This window comes from Camarhynchus parvulus, chromosome 2, assembly GCF_901933205.1.
Source record: "Camarhynchus parvulus chromosome 2, STF_HiC, whole genome shotgun sequence".
In the NCBI taxonomy this organism is placed as follows: Eukaryota; Metazoa; Chordata; class Aves; order Passeriformes; family Thraupidae; genus Camarhynchus; species Camarhynchus parvulus.
The window spans coordinates 143,562,351-143,580,706 of NC_044572.1; the positions used below are offsets into that span (position 1 = coordinate 143,562,351).

The window sequence follows — 18,356 nt, forward strand, 5'->3', positions numbered from 1 at the left end:
TGGATAGATAAACTTTTGGGTTTCCAGCCCCTTCCCGAAGAATGGAAAGGGTCATTGCAATGCTTAGCAGTATATGTACTACATCCTTGTCATATTTTGCCTGATTCAACCAAATTTCTTCCAAGCAATGCTCTAGTACATTTCAAGAATAGGCAGGACCCATGGACTCTTCTCACTAATCAAGGAAAATAAGACAAGTCTACCCTACTCTGTCTCAGGGAGAAGAAGAATTTAACTAGAAGCACATGAACAGTACCAAAGCATTCCCAGGGCCAAAACATGAGCAAAAAACCCACTCCCTACAGCCCTTATCTGCAAAGGAAGATTGGAAAAGATTTTACATATGTATAAGAGAACAGGTGTGGAAGACCCCTGCCTGTGGGCTGCAGAAAACATCAGCTCCCAAAAGGACTATTAGACACAGTGTCCATTCAGGATTAACAGAACAGTCTGAAGGGCCTTTGGCTTATTCAGCTTTACTTCCTTGGCACAGGTTTTGAGATTGGTTCCATTATCCACTACATTATTTGTTTTCTTCTTGAAAAGTCCCTGTTACAGAGAGCAGTATAATTGAAACACTGTGTATTACATCTCATGAGTAGTAAAAATTATTGGGAAAAAAAATCTGACCTGTAAACAGCAAGATCCAAGATGATCTGGTTGTTTTCTTCATCATCTTTCAGAGAGAAATGAAGCCTAATAACAACAACAAGAAACAGCTCCAGGATAAATACTGCTAGAGTGAATAAGCAAACATTACAGCATAGTTCAAATGTTAGCAATTTTAGATGAATACAAAAGATATTTAGACAATATGTCTAAATTAGACAATATGTCATGTGATCATTTAGAAACAGTTGCAATTTGCCCCAGTACTGGCATTTGAGCCAAGGTCATTCTGATATTTATTTTCTGATCTCCCTACTCAAACCACAAGAAAAAAGAAAAAAACATCCTCTGCTGAAGGTCAGTTAAAATTAAGCTCATTTTGACAATGCAGAACGAGAGACATCTGCTGGTGAAACCTGTCTGCTCTATTACATCTTCATAGGAAAAAAACGGTTCCACAATGCATGAAAAACACAAGAGCTTTGTAATTCTAACCTTATTGTATGTTCAAAAAACATGAGCTTTTTTCATAGTAATTAATTTGCCCCAAGTATAAAAATCTGTCTGTGCATTTCCAGAGTAAAACATGATTTGCATAATATCCTTGATTCTATAAGCTTTATATTTGTTGAAAATGAGCCTGTAGATTGTATTAGCTGTGTGTTTGTGATCTGTTGGCTGTGTTCTTAAAATTGGGAATGAATCTTACCAGTTATAAATTGATGCCATATATAACTACAACTGTAAGGAGATCTAGTCTAGACTTACAAGTTCTGCTCATATGCTCAAACATTTCCCATGCATGAAAGCAGAAAAAAACAGAGACTGAAATTACCTACAAATGAGAAGCATTTGATAAATTAGTTATTAGTATTATATGAAGTGCTTTTGCTTAATATAATTTATCTGGGCTATTTCAGTGACATTAAAATACTTAGATAAAATGGGTTCAGGTAATGGAAAGATGCTCAAATGTTAACAGATTAGATGATCAATTTTTTCAGCAATGAAAATATTTTCCAGATATACTTTTCACTCTTTGCTCTCATATATTCTGGGACAGTCAATTTGTAAGAAGGTTTACAAAGGACTGTAGTTTACAAGTATTTTTTAATGGAAAAGTGCAAAGAATACAAAACAGTTTTATTTCCTGTCTTACTGCATCAATGATCTTGAGAATCCACTAAAACATGAAGGGTGAACAAGAGGACAGAATTATAAAATTTTCCAGGAGGAATCTTAATTAGAACTGAAGAAGAGAAACAGTCTGTCCTCAGCAGCAAGCATCCATTCCTCTTGCTAACTTTCCAAAAGAACATCAGAGAAGTTTGGACATTTTTATGGACATGAGACTTCCACATTGAAGCAAAAACTTTGGAGAACACCATCTGCTTACTTGTATCTCTTTCTTTATGTCTCTCCAATACACTGCCAGATTGCACTGAACAGCTGTGACATTCTTGTTGAAGTCATGACAAAAAATGCTCATTGGTCTGGCTTTATGTGGGCACATCCACAGTCTAAATTCAGAAAACTCGGGTGACACAAACAGGGATGCTACTAACAGTGAACTCTGTTTCTTCTCAAAAAGATAGCTAGAGACTTAGTCTAAATGTCCCTGCTTTTTAGAGGCACAAGCAACTTCTATTAACACAAGATTTAAATTATTTTAAGCTTGTCTTTTTGGATTAGAAAATGATGTAATTATTTTTTTTTTAGTCAACACATTTTTACTGGAAAAAGTACATCAATACAATGGAAAGTATCTCCTGGCATAGACAGACTATACATGGCTCTACATGACACTAAACACTTCCACTACCTTTAATTCTCTCTGTTCTACTGAAAAGTGTGTACTGCATATAATTTCTTTAATTTGCAAGGATTTCTAAATTTCCAAGATTTAGAAAGCATTCCTCATCCTAATGATAAGCATGTTCATAGATTTGGGCTTGCAGAGGTAAGTGGCCACTTTGTCATCCCACTCTGCCTTAGGAGACCAAATGGGGAGCTGTTTATAACAAATAATGTTTGCATTCAGTCCCCTGCTTTCCCTTAGACAATGAAGGTTTGGCTCAAGTAAAATCAATGGCTGATACCCCGGAAAACTCATTCCAACACACCTGAAAACCCAAGTGCCTTTGTCAATGGTAAAACACAAGACACTCCTCTGTATCCCCATCCTCTGTTGCTGGAGACCTCACTCAGGGTCACAGGACCCCTTGCCACAGAAGCTGATTATCCTTCCCAATTCTGCCAGTTTTACACCTGTCGTCAGAGGACAGAATGATTTTGTCCAGAAATATTACTGGGATGTATCTTTTCCCATTTAAAGTGGCTTCTCATACACACTTATCTTCAACAGTTAAACTTTTTACACTATTAGCAAGATGCTCCAAGAAAGAGCATTACTATAGAAGGGAAAAGACTAAAATATCTTATATCTTTTACAGAAAAACAAGCAATCTTTAAAGACAAAGATGTTAAATTAAACAATCTTCAACACAACGCAATGACAACTGATTCTTTTTCTAGCATCAGAATATAAATTTAGAATACAGTTAGATATAGATAGATACATAGAGTTAAATATTTAGAATACAGTTTTCCCACAAGGAATATAATACTGCAACAAGAATTTCTCAGCCCTCTTATTTTTGGATTGTCACATATATTGAAATAGTTGTCCAAATCAACTACAGAGAGGTTAGACTGCTTCACCTCTTAACCTTACATACTTAGGCACATTCACATTCAGAACTTTTCCTTCTGCAGTGACCAATGTCCAAGTAGTCTTCTCTCTCTTTTTCGCTTCCCTTAATAAAACAGAAAGAAAAATTGTTTATGGTTAATCATTAAAAAGTTGCATTATTATGTTTAATAGCAAAAATAAAGAAGAGGATGGCAAGAGGTAAGAATTATTTGGTATTTGATGTTAAGGCTACAATTTAGATCAGGAGCAAAACAGATTGAATCATGAGTCCAATTGCACATTAAGAACATCATCTAAAGATGAGCAAATAATTTATAATGTCATGACTTACATGGACAGTGACTTCTTCTGCATGTCACCATGTCCATTATCAAACAGAAATACATCAAATTATCTGGTATATCACAAGAAAATAATGGACGGCTTAAATGTATGTAATGGAACATTTTCCTAGTTAGGAATGGTCAAACTCATCATGAGGTGTTGCCACTGATAACTGGTTTGATGTATGGGCAAGCAATTCTAAAGAATTTTTATTTATGCTCACTTGATTACTCCCACTGAACAAATGCCTGGCCTGCCTTCAAACAGCATCTATCTCTCAATCACTAATTTTGCTCTAGCAAAAAGAATTTTAACGGTCAAAAGATTAAAAGCAGCCTCAAATAGGATACAGTAGGACCAAAGGGCAGACATATAGATTATTTGTTGATGCATATATTACACTTTTTGTTGTGCTCTTTGTTCAAAAAATACAATACATATTCCTGACTTATTGATGATGTACTGATATATTATTTTAATATTCACTATCCATTTCCAGCCATGAGTAATTAAACTATATCTGACTTTCATTTAGTACAACAAACCATCTACAATAAATTTATCTGCCCAAACAAAGTGGATCCCAGTAAGATGATTAAGACTTGTAATACTGGTAATACTGGTATTAATACATTAATACTTGTAATACTGGTATTTTCCTGTGGATATGTTTAGATTATGTGCAAGGGAAGGAAGAGCAAGGAATCTTAGTAACATGAAAAAGAAAAGTCTGCTCACACCTAAGTAACAATATGTAGTTTTCTTTAGAAATACAGCACTGTAATTGTCATGTTGCATTAATCCACTCTTCAGCTGGTCAATATAGTGGCTATGACCACTTTAGTTGCCATATTAAAAGGGAAAACATTTCTCAAAAAAACCCAACAGCAATGCATTGCTTTCTATCTGTTCCTGAACCTATTTCTTATGATAAATTCAAGATTAAGAGCACGTTAAAGGTAAATCACTACTGATAGATATAAAATATTATAGATTTAGAACACCTTGGGGAAAAAAACCCCATAAAAATAGATTTGATCTATAAATACAATGGATTTGAAGAAGAAATAAAAACACTTAAATAGACCTACTGGAATGACTTAGTAAAACCAATTTCTGTTTAAGAAAGACAATTATCCAAGTGTTAAACACTATTCTATAACATAAATCATCTTTTGTGTGGGATTTGTGGGCTGCCAGTCTCCACACCTGAATTCCTAGACTTGACACTCAAGTACACAGTGAATGAACCACCACTCTGTTCAAAAGATGTTCTCAGAAACACTTCACAAATTATATTCTACCACCTGTTAGCTTTTAATAATCTGTTCCCACATGAAATTGTCTATTCATGTGAACCATTTTAAGGAGATGCCGTGAAACTTTCTCAATACCAAATCAAATGACCCATGAAAGGATTTTTAAACTCTTTCAATGCCTTGGAAATTTAGAAAAAATCAGAAATTAATTATTCTATCTTTATTATAACCCTGTTTGGACTGTCCTTGAATCTTTAAAGGGAAGCATTTGGAACACATTTGCTTTTGACTAGAGCAAGGCATTTCCAACCACAGCAAAACTCAAACTGGCTAGAAACTGAGTTTCACAGAAGTTCTTCCAGGAAAGTGCTAGAAGTTGAATTAATAATAGCAACAAGGTATGTTTCCAGATTTCCTGGAGAATTCCCTAGGACTGACTTTTTTCAATACTTAGCCTTGACAAAAATTTTAAAAAGCAAGCCCTTAAAAAGAACAGCTAAAAAAATCTCCAGCACAAAGTATGTTATATAAGTAGAAGAGAGAAAAAAAAAAAGAAAAAGACATTGTAAACAAAAAGTCATTGTTTACAATGTCTGTGGAACTGATAAGCCAGCAGCAATAAAATACTGGGGTTTTTTGCTAGTATCTGCATATATTTTGCATGTTCAGCAAAACAAGTAACAAATTTATAAAGTTTGAAAGGCTTTTCAGGGACCAGACTTCTTCAGATTCACCATGCCAAATAGCACAGATAAAAGAATCTTATGACTTGTGACAAATATCTTTGACAAAGTATGAGAAAAAAATTTCTCAGTTACATGGAAAAAGTGCCTGAAATGCCACTTGGGCAAAAAACTTGCAGCACGGCCTGCATTATATAATGCAATCTGCAGTATGGATAAATGTTTTCAGCAGAACGTTAAATGTTGAACTACACAAAACAGTTAGCTGACAGAAAAGTGGAACTTCTAAACTCCATAAAAAGAAGTTGAAAAAAAATTATATTTAAAAACTCTGAGGAAAAATAAAATAAGGAGTACCTAAATGAAGTTTAGAAAATGAAAGAAAACAAAATCAACAATCTGAATATTCAGTTTAGACTGTATAAGCCTATTTTAACAAGCAACAGGGATTTAAGCTGTAATTTCTCAGTAATATTTAATGTCAGGCAATTATCTGCCTGTTCTTTGCACCTTTGAAAACCTCTCTTCCAATTCATCAAAGATATTAAAACAAAGAAGTACCTTACATTGTCTTTAGCTCTCCGTTTTTCTTCAATGTATCTGTGAGTTTCTAATCTAGATTCTGGAGTGTATGGTGTTGGCTCCTCCCAAAATTTTCTGTCTTCATCATCATCATAATTTTCAACTGTTCTGCATCTTTCTTGCTCTCCATCTGCTTCTGCCTGATTGGGTTTTTCCTGTGGGGAGTCTGGGCTACACAAGATCACTGAAATATTATCCCAATGAAATGAAGGAAGAGTAACTTGCTAATAAATTACTGCAATAATATTTTTTCAACCCAATAATAACTGTACAATTCCTCCCAAGAATGGTATTTTATATATTTGGACAACATTCTCTGCTCTGTTTCTTTTGTCAATCAACAAAGCATATTTTGACATAATGCTTTTAATTTACCTGACTATGAAGTGATAGTATGGCTATACGTAATCCCCTGAAAACCTTGATAGATAGTTCAACAGATTTAATTTCAGAAAAGAATTTTCAGATACCCTCACAACCTTCAGGTGAGAAAAAACCTTCAGTCCATGTGCTGTTTAAGAATGCCCAACATTAGATTAGAAATTTATATGGTAGCAATGAGCATCTCCTCAAATGCAATCTTAACACCTGAATAATTTTTTCTCCCTAGCTCTAAGCTTCTATAAATCTCCATCAATAGAGAGAGAAAACTAAATTTATGATACAGGTGTGATCTATGAGGACAAGTTCTGCAGGCAGCTTCATTAAACAGTTTCCATGGAATTAAAAATAAGATGGGTGGCAAGCACAATAGAAGATGATCCCAGACAAAAATCCTGCAGCTGCCTAGGTAATGTCAGTGACATGAAGTGGGAAAACCGAAGGCCTGCAATACTGCATTTCAGTCTTCAGATGCTGAAGATAATGCTAAGGCAAAAGCAATTATAGATGAACAGCCGCTTTCTCTGGAACCCCTGCTTTACCTTAAACAACAATTTCCAGCTGTTCTCCTGAAAGAAACTATTAATTACACTATTTTGGCACCCAGACAACTTAGCTTGGAGTTTTGGGAGAAAAAATTCTATTAAACTGTGTCTGCAGGTCAACAATAAATTATCTTTGTAACTAATTATATTTTTCATTAGAGGTAACTTGCATGAGGAGAAATAACTCTGCTTGAATCAACAAATACGATGAAGAAAAATATTTAGGTGGAATTATATAAACTCTTTAATGGAAAAAAACAAACTTGTGAATAAAGCAAGAATAATGTTTACTCACAAACTGTTGTTCACTGTTACCTGTCACATCCAAGCTTAGAGTCCATCTGTTTCTGTTTCTCATCCTTTTTTTCTTGCATCCTTCTTTGAGCTTCTTCCTTTTCTCTGGCCCTTTTGAGAAGGTAAGCTTCTTCCTGTTCTCTGATTTTCCATTGCACTTCTGGATAGTCTTGAAGGGCTTTAATCCTCTCTGAACGTTCTATTTCTTTACTATCCAAATACTTCCCAAAGGGGAAAAAGTTAATATAAAAACGTGAGAAAGTATAAATATATTCAAAAAAATAAATCTATTCAATTGTAGTTTAATTTTGATAATTAAGTTCTGTCTATAATTAGAAATGCATCTTTCACATATCAAAAGCACTATGTAAGTTATACTTCATTACAAGGAATTAACAATAACTTTCTCTTCAGATCTGAAAATGGTTTTTTGTTTCTAAGATCTGCTTTTAGCATTTTCCAGGAATTTTAATTAGTCTTACTAGACTATACAGTAGAGAGAGTCCCTTCAGCCATTTCTGGTCTTTGTCTGATTTTGATTCAACCCAAAATTATTTCTTTTGATGTCTAAGTTTATTGCCAACTGAGTAAGTTGAATCTACTCTTAACAAGCTAAGCAGTGCCTTTGCTTCTCCGAGGAAAATTGTGAGAACGTCCTTCAGGCCTGAGACTCTTTCATTGACAGGAAATTGTTTCACCAGTTCAGTCACAGCATAAAACCACAATCTCAAAGTGTCTGTTTCCAGCCAATGCTATGTAGTGCAATTTTACACCAACTTGTATTTTTTTACTGTCTCACACTGCAGGTTTAGTACATATTGTTGGAATGGTACCAACAACTCAATAACTCTCTGCAATCGTGCTAATAATTTAAAAATACATTATATATAACAACCATGAGGAAAAAACTGCCAGAACAGTACAATACATTCATTTGAAAAAAAATTGAAAAATTTTTGTTTAAGAATCTCCAATAAAGATGACAGAAAAGTTAATGAATAATTGTGGTTCCATCAGAATAGAACCAGTTATTATCATATTATTTATTGTAGTAATTTCTTCTTTGGAATAGAATTTAATTTCCTGTGAACATTAAGAAAAAGTCTGTTAGCTTTCCAAGTACAGGTTTTTTGGTTTTTTTTGTTTAGGATAAGTATGTTCAGTCAACAGTACTCATGTTTTATTTGAATTTAAGTTTTAAAACCTTACTTTTAATTGCTGAAGAGTTGCCACTACAAATTGTCTATAACCTTCAAATTCAGTACATGGGTTACCCATTAGAAACAATTCCTTCAGATGAATATTGCATTTTAGGGATTCAATGCTGGAGAGTTCACCAATGAAATTTGCTGTCAGGTCAAGTTTCTTCAATTCTTCACAGCCTGTTTGAAAGAACAATTTGTCCATAACATAACTGTACACATGATATACATACACACACACAGACACAACTGGATATAAAAGTGCCTCCATTTGTGTTCTGTAAACTGGTTTCACTCTATCAGAACTCATCTTTTCCAAGACTCTTTCTGAGTGAGTGACTCACAGCTAAAATTTATGAGCTTAAAATATTTACAGGAATAAAACAAACTCAATAAAATATAAAATAGCATAATATTATTGGCTTTATCAGTATCAAAACTTTGTGGACATTCATAGACAAGCTATTAGATATTTAATTTTCAGATAAGTTGGATTCCATTTTTAACAGTCTGATTGCCTTGATACTCCTTCTCAGCTAAGTCTCAATCATATGGCTAAAATCCAATCCAATTGCTTAAAGACAGCAGAATCAATTATGAGTTTCAGTTCTGAGTAGGGTTAATCTCTGGTAATATTATTCAAGTACAAAGACAAAACTTCCCAAAAACTTACTGCAAGTTAAGTTTTCCACTCTGTGGACTCAGCTGTCATAGCAAACACTTTATCACTGGTTAAATTGCAAATACTGGTGAGAAAGTGTTTGTGTTAAAACAATTCATTACAAACAGAAACTCTAAATTAGGTAACAAAATGCTCTGGAAAATCTGATTTTTTAAGTTATTAGCCTCTCCTTTTATCATAATGTGTCCATGAATCATAAACTTGGCTCTAAGAGTAAGAAGTTTAGCTGAGAGCAAGCTCAACTTTGATTCACATCACTGTAATCACTTTTCTTTCCTGGTCTATCTGCTAAGTTTTATGCACAGTTGAGCTATAAAAAAGTAAACAACATAGAACAATTTATTAGGGGATTTAAATAACACAAATATATGCAAGGGCCAATCCCAAAGGTTGTAACTCTTAAGTAAATGACAAATCACAATAATAAATAATACAGCCTGATAGATGAACTTAAAATTTAGTGGCATGAAAATAAATGCAACTGTCTCAGCAAATTCCCAAATATGTACTACGCTACCTACTTCTTCACCATTTTCAAATTTGTGTTTAGTCTATTTGCTTGTTTTTTATTTAAGCCACCCCCTTGAATCAGCTTGCAGACTTAAAAACACAAAGTAAACCAACCAACCACCCAACTAAATCAACAAAAGAAAAACAAAACAAAACCAAAACACACACACACATACAAATAACCAACCAACCAATCAACCAGTTTGTTTAGGTTTCTTTTTTTTTAACTGTTCCTTTGTCAAGGTGGATATTTTAAAGATTCAGCAACTGGCCTAATCAGAACTGAGAAACAGAAAACAATCAAGTCATAAATTATTCAAGTAATACGGAATGTGTTTATGGGTTGCTCCAAGTCTTAGATTTTAATCTTGGAAAATGCCACATTTTGCACATGAAATGTGCAAAAGTGACAGGATAAAGGATTAAACACAGATAAAACAGACAGGATTTCAAGCCATGAAAGAGAAAAAAAATCCTCTGAAAACTTCTTTTAAAAAAACTCAGAACCTCAATGCAACCTGTGCTGAGCACAGAACCTTCTTGTGTGTGACATTTGATTCCTGAAGATGAAACATGACCCGGAGACATTTAGGAAACTTCAAAGAGAAAAATTCAGCAGTAAGAAGTGCTTGCTACAAAGAAGAACTTACTGAAACCCTGCACCCAAGGATCCTCTACATACCCACAAAATGCCCCTACAGGTAGGCATGCTTAATGGCTTCCACCCTCTTTTACACCAAGTCACAACTTCAGTGTTCTAATATGAAAAGGCAAAATGGCTTTTTTCAAAATCTGACCTTCCAGATTTTCAATTCTTTCAATGTTGTTCAAAGCTACATTTAAATATTCCAGCTTCTTTAGTTTGCTCACATTTTCTGTAACAAAACATAGATGGATTATTTCAGTTTTCAGCACTGGAAAGTATAATGGTTTCACTTGCTTACTTTACTTTAAAGCAGCAATGAAGCAGAAAAATAGGAAAGGACAAATCAGAATATATACCACATTACTGGACATTAATATTTTAATGTTGATAAAAAGACAAAACAAAAAAGTTTTCTGAAAACAAAAAAAAAAAAAAGCAAAAAGAAATAAGAAAAGTTATAAACACATTTTTATCACAAATCCATAAAAGACATATCTAATTCAAGAGGAATGGCTGAAAAAGCATAGTGAGACATTCCATCTTGGGAAATGTGAGATATCTACAAGTTTGGTGACATGAATCCTACCACAGTTTACTAAGAACTTGGAGAGGTATTTTCTACATAATTCACAAACAAAGGGTGACATCAATTTCTCAGCAAGAACTTGCGCAGCTTAGTTTGGATGTTTGTTTTTGTTGCAATATTTCTGTAATGAAATGAACATTTCTGTATTTCTGTATGATGTGAGAGCCGTGTTGAAGCCAGTGGCACCACTCACACTCACAGGGGATGCCAGAGAAGCCCCTGCCTGCCCATGAGAGCTGCATCAAGGTTTGCTTTAAGAAGAGAAAAGACACAGCCCAACAGAGCCAATATAAAGCATTTCTCTATGATATTCAGAAGCATGCTTGGAACTGCTGTGTCCTCTGCAGGTACATGTGGTATCCACTGGGAAGAACTTCTCAACTTCAATACTTTGTAACACAGCCCCTGTTGACAAAGATTTTGGTCACCAGTATAGGGTGGGGAGGGGTTGGTGGTGCTTGGTTTGGTTGTTTTTTGTTTCGGAGTTTGTTTTGGTTTTTTTTGTTGTTGTTGTTGGGTTGTTGTTTTTTTTTTTTATTTGTTATCAAGGTATTACCTCAGAAAGCTGTCATGTTATACAAGAATATATGAATCAGCAAGTTGCATACTTTTTCAACTCCTCCAGTTAGATTATGGTAACATAAAAACTGCTAGTCTCAAAAATGAAATTGCTGAAAAAATTTTGGGTTCAAAAAGCAACAATCTGAATATGGTATCCTGTGCTAACCTGAAGGAGGCCTGAGTGTTGACAGAAAAACCACAAGATGAAACCCTGTGCCTTATTAAGGACTCATTAACAGAGAGAAAACCAACTTATTTTAGTCCTTCTTTTGATGGGGCAAAGAAGCACAAAGCAGTTTAAAAAAACTTGTTCTGTCTGGGTGAAGATTCCTCCACTTTAGGAAATGCTAAATCTCTCACTTTAGAGATAGAGTTTCCTGATGAGTCCCTTGAGAAAACTTAAAGGATTTGCCTACAAGTTCTGAGCACAGAACTTCCTCCTAAAACCTCAGTATTTTTGTCTTCCTCTTAAGGAACTTCAAAGAGATGTACTAATGTAATTTCTGAACACTTCCAACCTTTCATTGTTCATCTAGACAATATGTGTAGAATCTAAGCTTTTCCAACCCAAGGCTTGATGTCACATCTTCCAATATGGAACAAAACCAGACTTTGTCCTGTGGTGCAGGAAGACCATTAAGGCTTTGTTGCAGAAAGTTTTGTTCATGCACACAAGCAAGTATTTTATTTGAATAAAAATTATTTCAGTGTTAACCAAAAAAAAAAAAAAAAAAGATTTGCATGAAAACGAAATTTTAAAAAGAGACTGAAAGACCTAATCCTGTGATATCAGAGTCCATGGTATATGGTAAACTTTTTGCTTCTCTGTTTTCCACAAGATGGGATATTTAAACTATATCCTGATTTTTGAAATTTAAATCCATGAAAGGTGTTTCACACTCATATACTAGTGACTCGTATCTCAGTAGTATCATTTTAATTTAAAATTTCCCTTGAAATTTTCTGAGCTTCTTAGAAATATAATAAAGAAACCAGGAAAGGAACTCTTGTGAGGAGCCCATTCCCTTAAGTATAACAGAATACTTTTTTTTCTGATTTCAAAATTATGCATGTGAATACATTTTAAAAGAATCATACTGACAATAGACTTACCAATTTTTGGTATTAGGTTATTCTGAAGATAGAGAATTTTTAAATCTCGACACCATTTGTCAAGATGCTCTAGCTTTTCTATTTCCTGCTGATGTAAAGAGATTTCTTCCAGTGAAAAAATTTCACAGTTGTTATGTTCTGCACGTCTTCTAACAAGATCTTCAGTGACTGAAAGAAACATTAGATGTCATATTTCCTTTAATCATTTTCTGCCATCTGACTTATGAGAAAATTATAAAATCATCAAAATATTTTGTTCCACCATATCAAACAGCCCAGTAGAAATGACAACAAAAATAAAATCTGCCAGAAAAGATATCAAGATATCAAGTAGCTTTGACCCACTCTGCCACAGTAAACATCTTTTGTGAAACACAATCACGTCACCTGGAACATTTGGAAAGATCCATATGAAAACTGCTGAGTCTTCCATAAGAATGTGATACAACCCTTGCAGAAATTAACCCAGCAGCCACTGTTTTCAGCATAGCTTGGGTTGCAGATTGATTCATGCAGACAAGTAGTGGAGTGTTTTATGCTGTTTTATTTCCAGATGCCAGATGTTCACATCCCAGACAGCAGCAGGGGGTGGGGGGGGAAGCAAACTACAGTGTGTCATCATTTTCTTCCAGCAGCACAGGGTGCACAGAAATAAGCAGGATAAATGCTGAAAGTGGGCAGATATTTTTTATGCCATAACTAACTCATGTTTATGGATGTTTATGTTAGAATGAAATGTATACCTGGTATTTCTTAGGCACTACCAACTCATCAGAGCCAGCAAAGGAGTTTCAGTGGCTGAAAAGCACCAGAGACCTGGGTTTGGTTATCATGTTGTAATATTTAATGCCAGGCAGCCGCTCAAACAGTGAAAAGGCTCTGTAAAATGAAGGTAAAGAAATTCTACAAGAACAAGTGCTCACTCCTGAGCTAGATAATAGAACTTTGTTTCCAGCACACTGCACCAAAAAGTGCCTGCATTTTCCTCTCCTTGACAAGCACTGGACTATAGTGAAGTCCTGAGGAAAAACACAGGGTTTTATCAAGTTAGCACAGGTATTTTCATGATTTTTAATGCTGAAAAAAAAAAGACAGAAAAGCCTTACAAAAAGGATCTGAAGAACAGCAAGCAAAAAGAAAAAATATATAAAGAGCTGTGAAAACAAACTTCCTACCATGCATTAATTAAAAGTACTCTTTACTTCTTTGTCTCAGGGAGTTTTGTGAAATCATCCAGCTTTATTAGAGGTCCTGGAATGGCTGCACACATTCCCACGGACCAGCAAACTATGTACCAATACAGCCCAAACTCTCATGTGTTCACATAGCTTGTCTATCTGCAGTCTTCAGGAAAGGGATGAAACTGGTTGTATTTATAGTATTTATAAATGTCCAGGCTTAAATCTCCCTTCTGCTCAAAAGAATTTCACCGGACAGAATTAATTTACAGAATTAAATGTGGAGATACAGATATTGGTCGAAGGGGGAACCTATCTGCATATAAATCATCTTGGGAAAGGTGTCTTTGTCTCTTTTAACCACACTGAGCAGGTTTATTGCATCTGAACAGTCATCTTCCCTTCCACGTGTACTTGATTAAAGTAACAGAGAAAAGAGAAAAAAAAAGTCAATAATCATGACTAAATAATTCAGTCTTCACAGTAAATATGAAAAAACACTGACATTTCTATGAAGTTACTTGGCAAATCTGCTGGAAAATGAAAGAAAAAAAAAGTCTGCTTACTACTGTATTTGGCTGCAGATTTTTCAGGGCCACTATTACCAGGTAATTTTGAGCAGGAAAAAAATACTCCCCAATCTGCATACATACACACTGGTGGTGTGAAAAATGCATATTTTATGATTGGCTTTTCTCAAATATTAAAATGAATATTATATGTGTTATGATAGAAAGTTATGCTGTATTAATTTTCTTAAGTAGTGTGTTAAATATAGTTTTAGGTTATAACATAATGTTAAAAGAGAAACTCTGCTATGTAAGATACTTTTTTGAAAGAGACGAGTTGCACAGAGATAGCAGCCACAGGACATCTAAATCTTTCAGAGAAAAAAAATTTATTGCTCCATTATCAGAAGAAATGAACTTCTTCCCACCTCACTCATCTCTGAAGATGCCATCAGGATTAAGAGGAAGAAGCTGACACTGACCAGACAGAATCCTTTGTTTGAATGGAATTTATGCATCATGTATGAGGTGTATGAATATGCAGCAAGCTGTTGTTTTTAAGGGTTAATCCTTTGTTAACGTGGGTCCTTTTTTGGGCTTATTTTGCCCAGAAAAGGTACCCAGACAGTCCATAACTCTTTGTTTCTATTGTCTTGTATTGTCCTAATCCAAATTGTCCAAATTATTATTACTATAATTATATTACTATTTTTACAACCATTTTATTACTATTAAAGTTTTAAAATTTTAAAAACAAGTGATTGGTGTTCTTCACAGGTGGCAATATTATGCTCTATACCCTTTATACAAAAAGAAGTCATAAAAACTATTCCTGAAAGCTTAATTACAGCCCAATTTCCATTTGCTGATGAAAATTGAAATTATTTTTGCAGCAATTCTGCAAAAATGTCCACTTTCATTAACAGATGATTTGCAAAGCAGAGACAGTCTTTCACAACAGAAGCTACAGTGAAGCTTTAGAAACCTAATTTGACATCCTGTTGTAGGGAACTGCCTGAATATTTGACATTTTGTGTAAGATCTAGTTCATTGAAGAGGAATGAGGGAAACAATCTTGCAAGAGAAAACAAATATTACATAAAATTTTAAATAACAGCATCTCCAGGACATTGACGAACACACTGAACTCACTAAAAAGAAATTAAAGAAATTGAAAGAATAAGCAGATGGACAGCTGCAGGTGTAGCAGGAGATGGTGGGGGAAGCTGCATTTCAGAAAAGTGAAGTATGCAACCATTACTTTTAGACCCAAATTCTTGCTGTGCTGTTCAGGAGACAAAGTCATTCTCCTTCAGGCAGCGCCTGCTCCAAGAGGGCATCTGCCAGCTTCCTGCAGGGAAAAGGAGCTCCTGTCCAATGCACTGCTTGAGCCCAGCACGGGACTGGCAGTCCAGTGATAACATACAATCAAAACAGATTACAAGAAAAATCACAGAGGAAGGGAACTCCTTTTCATGAATAAAAGGTGTGAGCGCTCAGTCTTTTGGGTCATACTGCTGTAACTGTAAAAGATGACCAATTCATAAGTAACAGTATAGGGTGTTTTACCTCATTTGGGGTTTTTCCACATCTGACATAAGCCATCCTATCCGGCATCCCCCCTTGCAGGGGCTGCCCCACCAAGGAGGGGTCCCCAGCAGGGCCACCCCAGTCCCCACTGCTGGCCCTCTCCGGGCTGCTTTGGGAGGCAAGGAACCCCTGCGCTTCACGTGCTGAGATGAAATGCGGGCTATGGCCAGGGAGGAGGAAAATCTGTCAAATTTACCAGGGTTGTAGGAGGGCAGGGGGCTGCCAGGGGACTGTGGGGATGGTGGGGAAGGGAGACAACTGTGGTGAGAGGAAATGTGAACTAGAGAATTGTACAGATTGGAAAATACCTTTAAGATCATCCAGTACAACCCAGCACTGCCAAATCCACCACGAAGCCATGTCCCTAAATGTCACATCTACGCGAGTTTTAAATAACTCCAGGCGTATTGACTCCACCAGCTCCCCACTCAGCCTGTTCCAGTGCTTGAAAACCCCTTCCATGAACAAATTCTTCCCAACATCTAAGCTAAACCTCCCCTGGCACAGCTTGAGTCCATCTCTTGCCCTGTCACACGGGAGAAGAGGGCGGCCGGCCCCTGATCACAGCCTCCCTTCAGGGAGTTGTAGGGAGCGATGAGGTCTCCCCTGAGCCCCCAGGCTGAGCACCCCCAGCTCCCTCAGCGGACTTGTGCTCCAGCCCCTTCCCCAGCTTTGTTGCCTTTCTGCGGACACGAAGGAGGCGCGCAGGGCGCGGGGCCCGTCCTGGGGAGGAGGGCAGGGCCCGGGGAGGGGAGGGAAGCGGCGCTCTCCGACACTCACTGCGCACCATGGCCGCCCTCAGACGCCGCCGCCATTGCCGGCCGGGCCGCGCTGCCACAGCAACGGCCCCGGGCGGCAGCGCTGAGGCGGATCCCGGCCCTGCCTTCCCTCGGCAGGCGGAGATCAAGGAGTTCTTTTCCTCAGGCATAAATCGCACGTCTCGTCCTTTGCATGACACTTCTGTCGTCCTCCTGCGTATCCGTCAGCTAGTTTGCCTCACACATTTTGGGCTGAAAGCTTGTTTTCGGTTGTTTGTGAAAGCAGCCTGTTCCAGTGATTCACAATCTTGTATAATTTTAGCATCGTACAACAGTTTAGGTTGGAAAAGACCTGTAAGATCACCAAGTCCGCCCGTAACACTGCCAAGTCATTGTGAAAAACGCCAATCACTTGGTTTTTTGTTTTGGTTTTTTTTTTTTTTTTTTTTAATTTTAAAGGTTTAATAGTAATAAAATGGTTATAAAATAGTAATGCAATTAGAGTAATAATAATTTGGACAATTTGAATTAGGACAATATGAGACAATAGAACCAAAGAGTCACGGACGTCCGGGTACCTTTTTCTGGGCAGCACAAGCCCGAAAAAGGACACAAGTTAGCAAAGGATTAACCCTTAAAAACAACAGCCTGTTGCATATTCATACACTTAATCCATGATGCATAAATTCTCTTCAAATACAAGATTCTGTCTGGTCAGTGTCAACTTCTTCCTCTGAATCCTAACAGCGCCTTTGAGGCGGGAAGAAGTTAATTTCTTCTGATAATGGGGCAATAAATTCTTTTTCTCTGAAAGATATAGGCGTCTTGTGGCTGCTATTTCACTGCAAGTCCTTTCTTTTAAAAAAGTATCTTACATAGCATAGTTTCTATTTTAACTTTTTTTATAACTTAAAACTATATTTAACACACTACTTAAGAGAATTAATATAGCATTACTTTCTAACACAACACATATAATATTCATTTTAATATTTGCGAAAAGCCAGTCATGAAATACGCATTTTTCACACCCCTAAACCATGTACCCCAGCACCAGATTTACATCTCTTTTAAATTTTTCCAGGGATGGTGACTCCACCACTTCCCTGCACAGCCGGTTCAATTCTGGGTCACAACCGATGTTGGATCAAAGTGGTGACATCAGGAAAGTCATTCTGTATTTCCTACCTGTCTTCATTAACCTAAAGGTCTAATCAAACTGAAGGGTCATCTTCTACTGACAGGAAATTCACCTATAAATTTAAATAAGGCAGTAGGAATTTTCCCAATTATCAAATTCATTTATTTAGCCCTTTACCTCTGATGTAAATGCAGCTCCCCACAGCCACTCTGCAGCTTTCTATCTATATTGCAGATTAGAGGAGTGTGAAGGTGCCATTGAGTTAAGGCTCCTGAGACTTGTGAAGATGAAGAGACACGAAGGAGTAGAAATAGTTTATGCACCATTTTTTCCATAGTATTTGTCTTGGCCTGTCTGACTGGATAAGTAACAACTCCAGTCAGAGAACAGCGAGGTTTACACAAGATGGTTTGATGTAGCCCAGGGCCCCTGCACAGAATCACAGACATTAAAGAAGGGCCACTAATCTCCTATCTACACATTTATATCA

The 18,356-nt window shown here is 36.3% G+C and overlaps 1 protein-coding gene across 2 annotated transcripts in view; it reads right to left on the reverse strand.

The window, feature by feature from the left end:
• LRRC6 (leucine rich repeat containing 6) overlaps window positions 1-16,793 on the reverse strand; it is a 35,350-nt gene extending 18,557 nt beyond the window's left edge. For both annotated transcript variants that reach the window (XM_030971514.1, XM_030971512.1), the window contains exons 1-8: window positions 16,748-16,793; window positions 12,691-12,858; window positions 10,582-10,659; window positions 8,600-8,772; window positions 7,412-7,611; window positions 6,150-6,341; window positions 3,348-3,425; window positions 631-696 (exon numbers count right to left, since the gene is read on the reverse strand). In XM_030971514.1, the coding sequence (XP_030827374.1) occupies window positions 631-696; window positions 3,348-3,425; window positions 6,150-6,341; window positions 7,412-7,611; window positions 8,600-8,772; window positions 10,582-10,659; window positions 12,691-12,858; window positions 16,748-16,757 (965 nt within the window). In that variant the 5' untranslated portion in view covers window positions 16,758-16,793. The remainder of the gene's footprint in view (window positions 1-630; window positions 697-3,347; window positions 3,426-6,149; window positions 6,342-7,411; window positions 7,612-8,599; window positions 8,773-10,581; window positions 10,660-12,690; window positions 12,859-16,747) is intronic.
• Window positions 16,794-18,356: the final 1,563 nt, after the last annotated feature.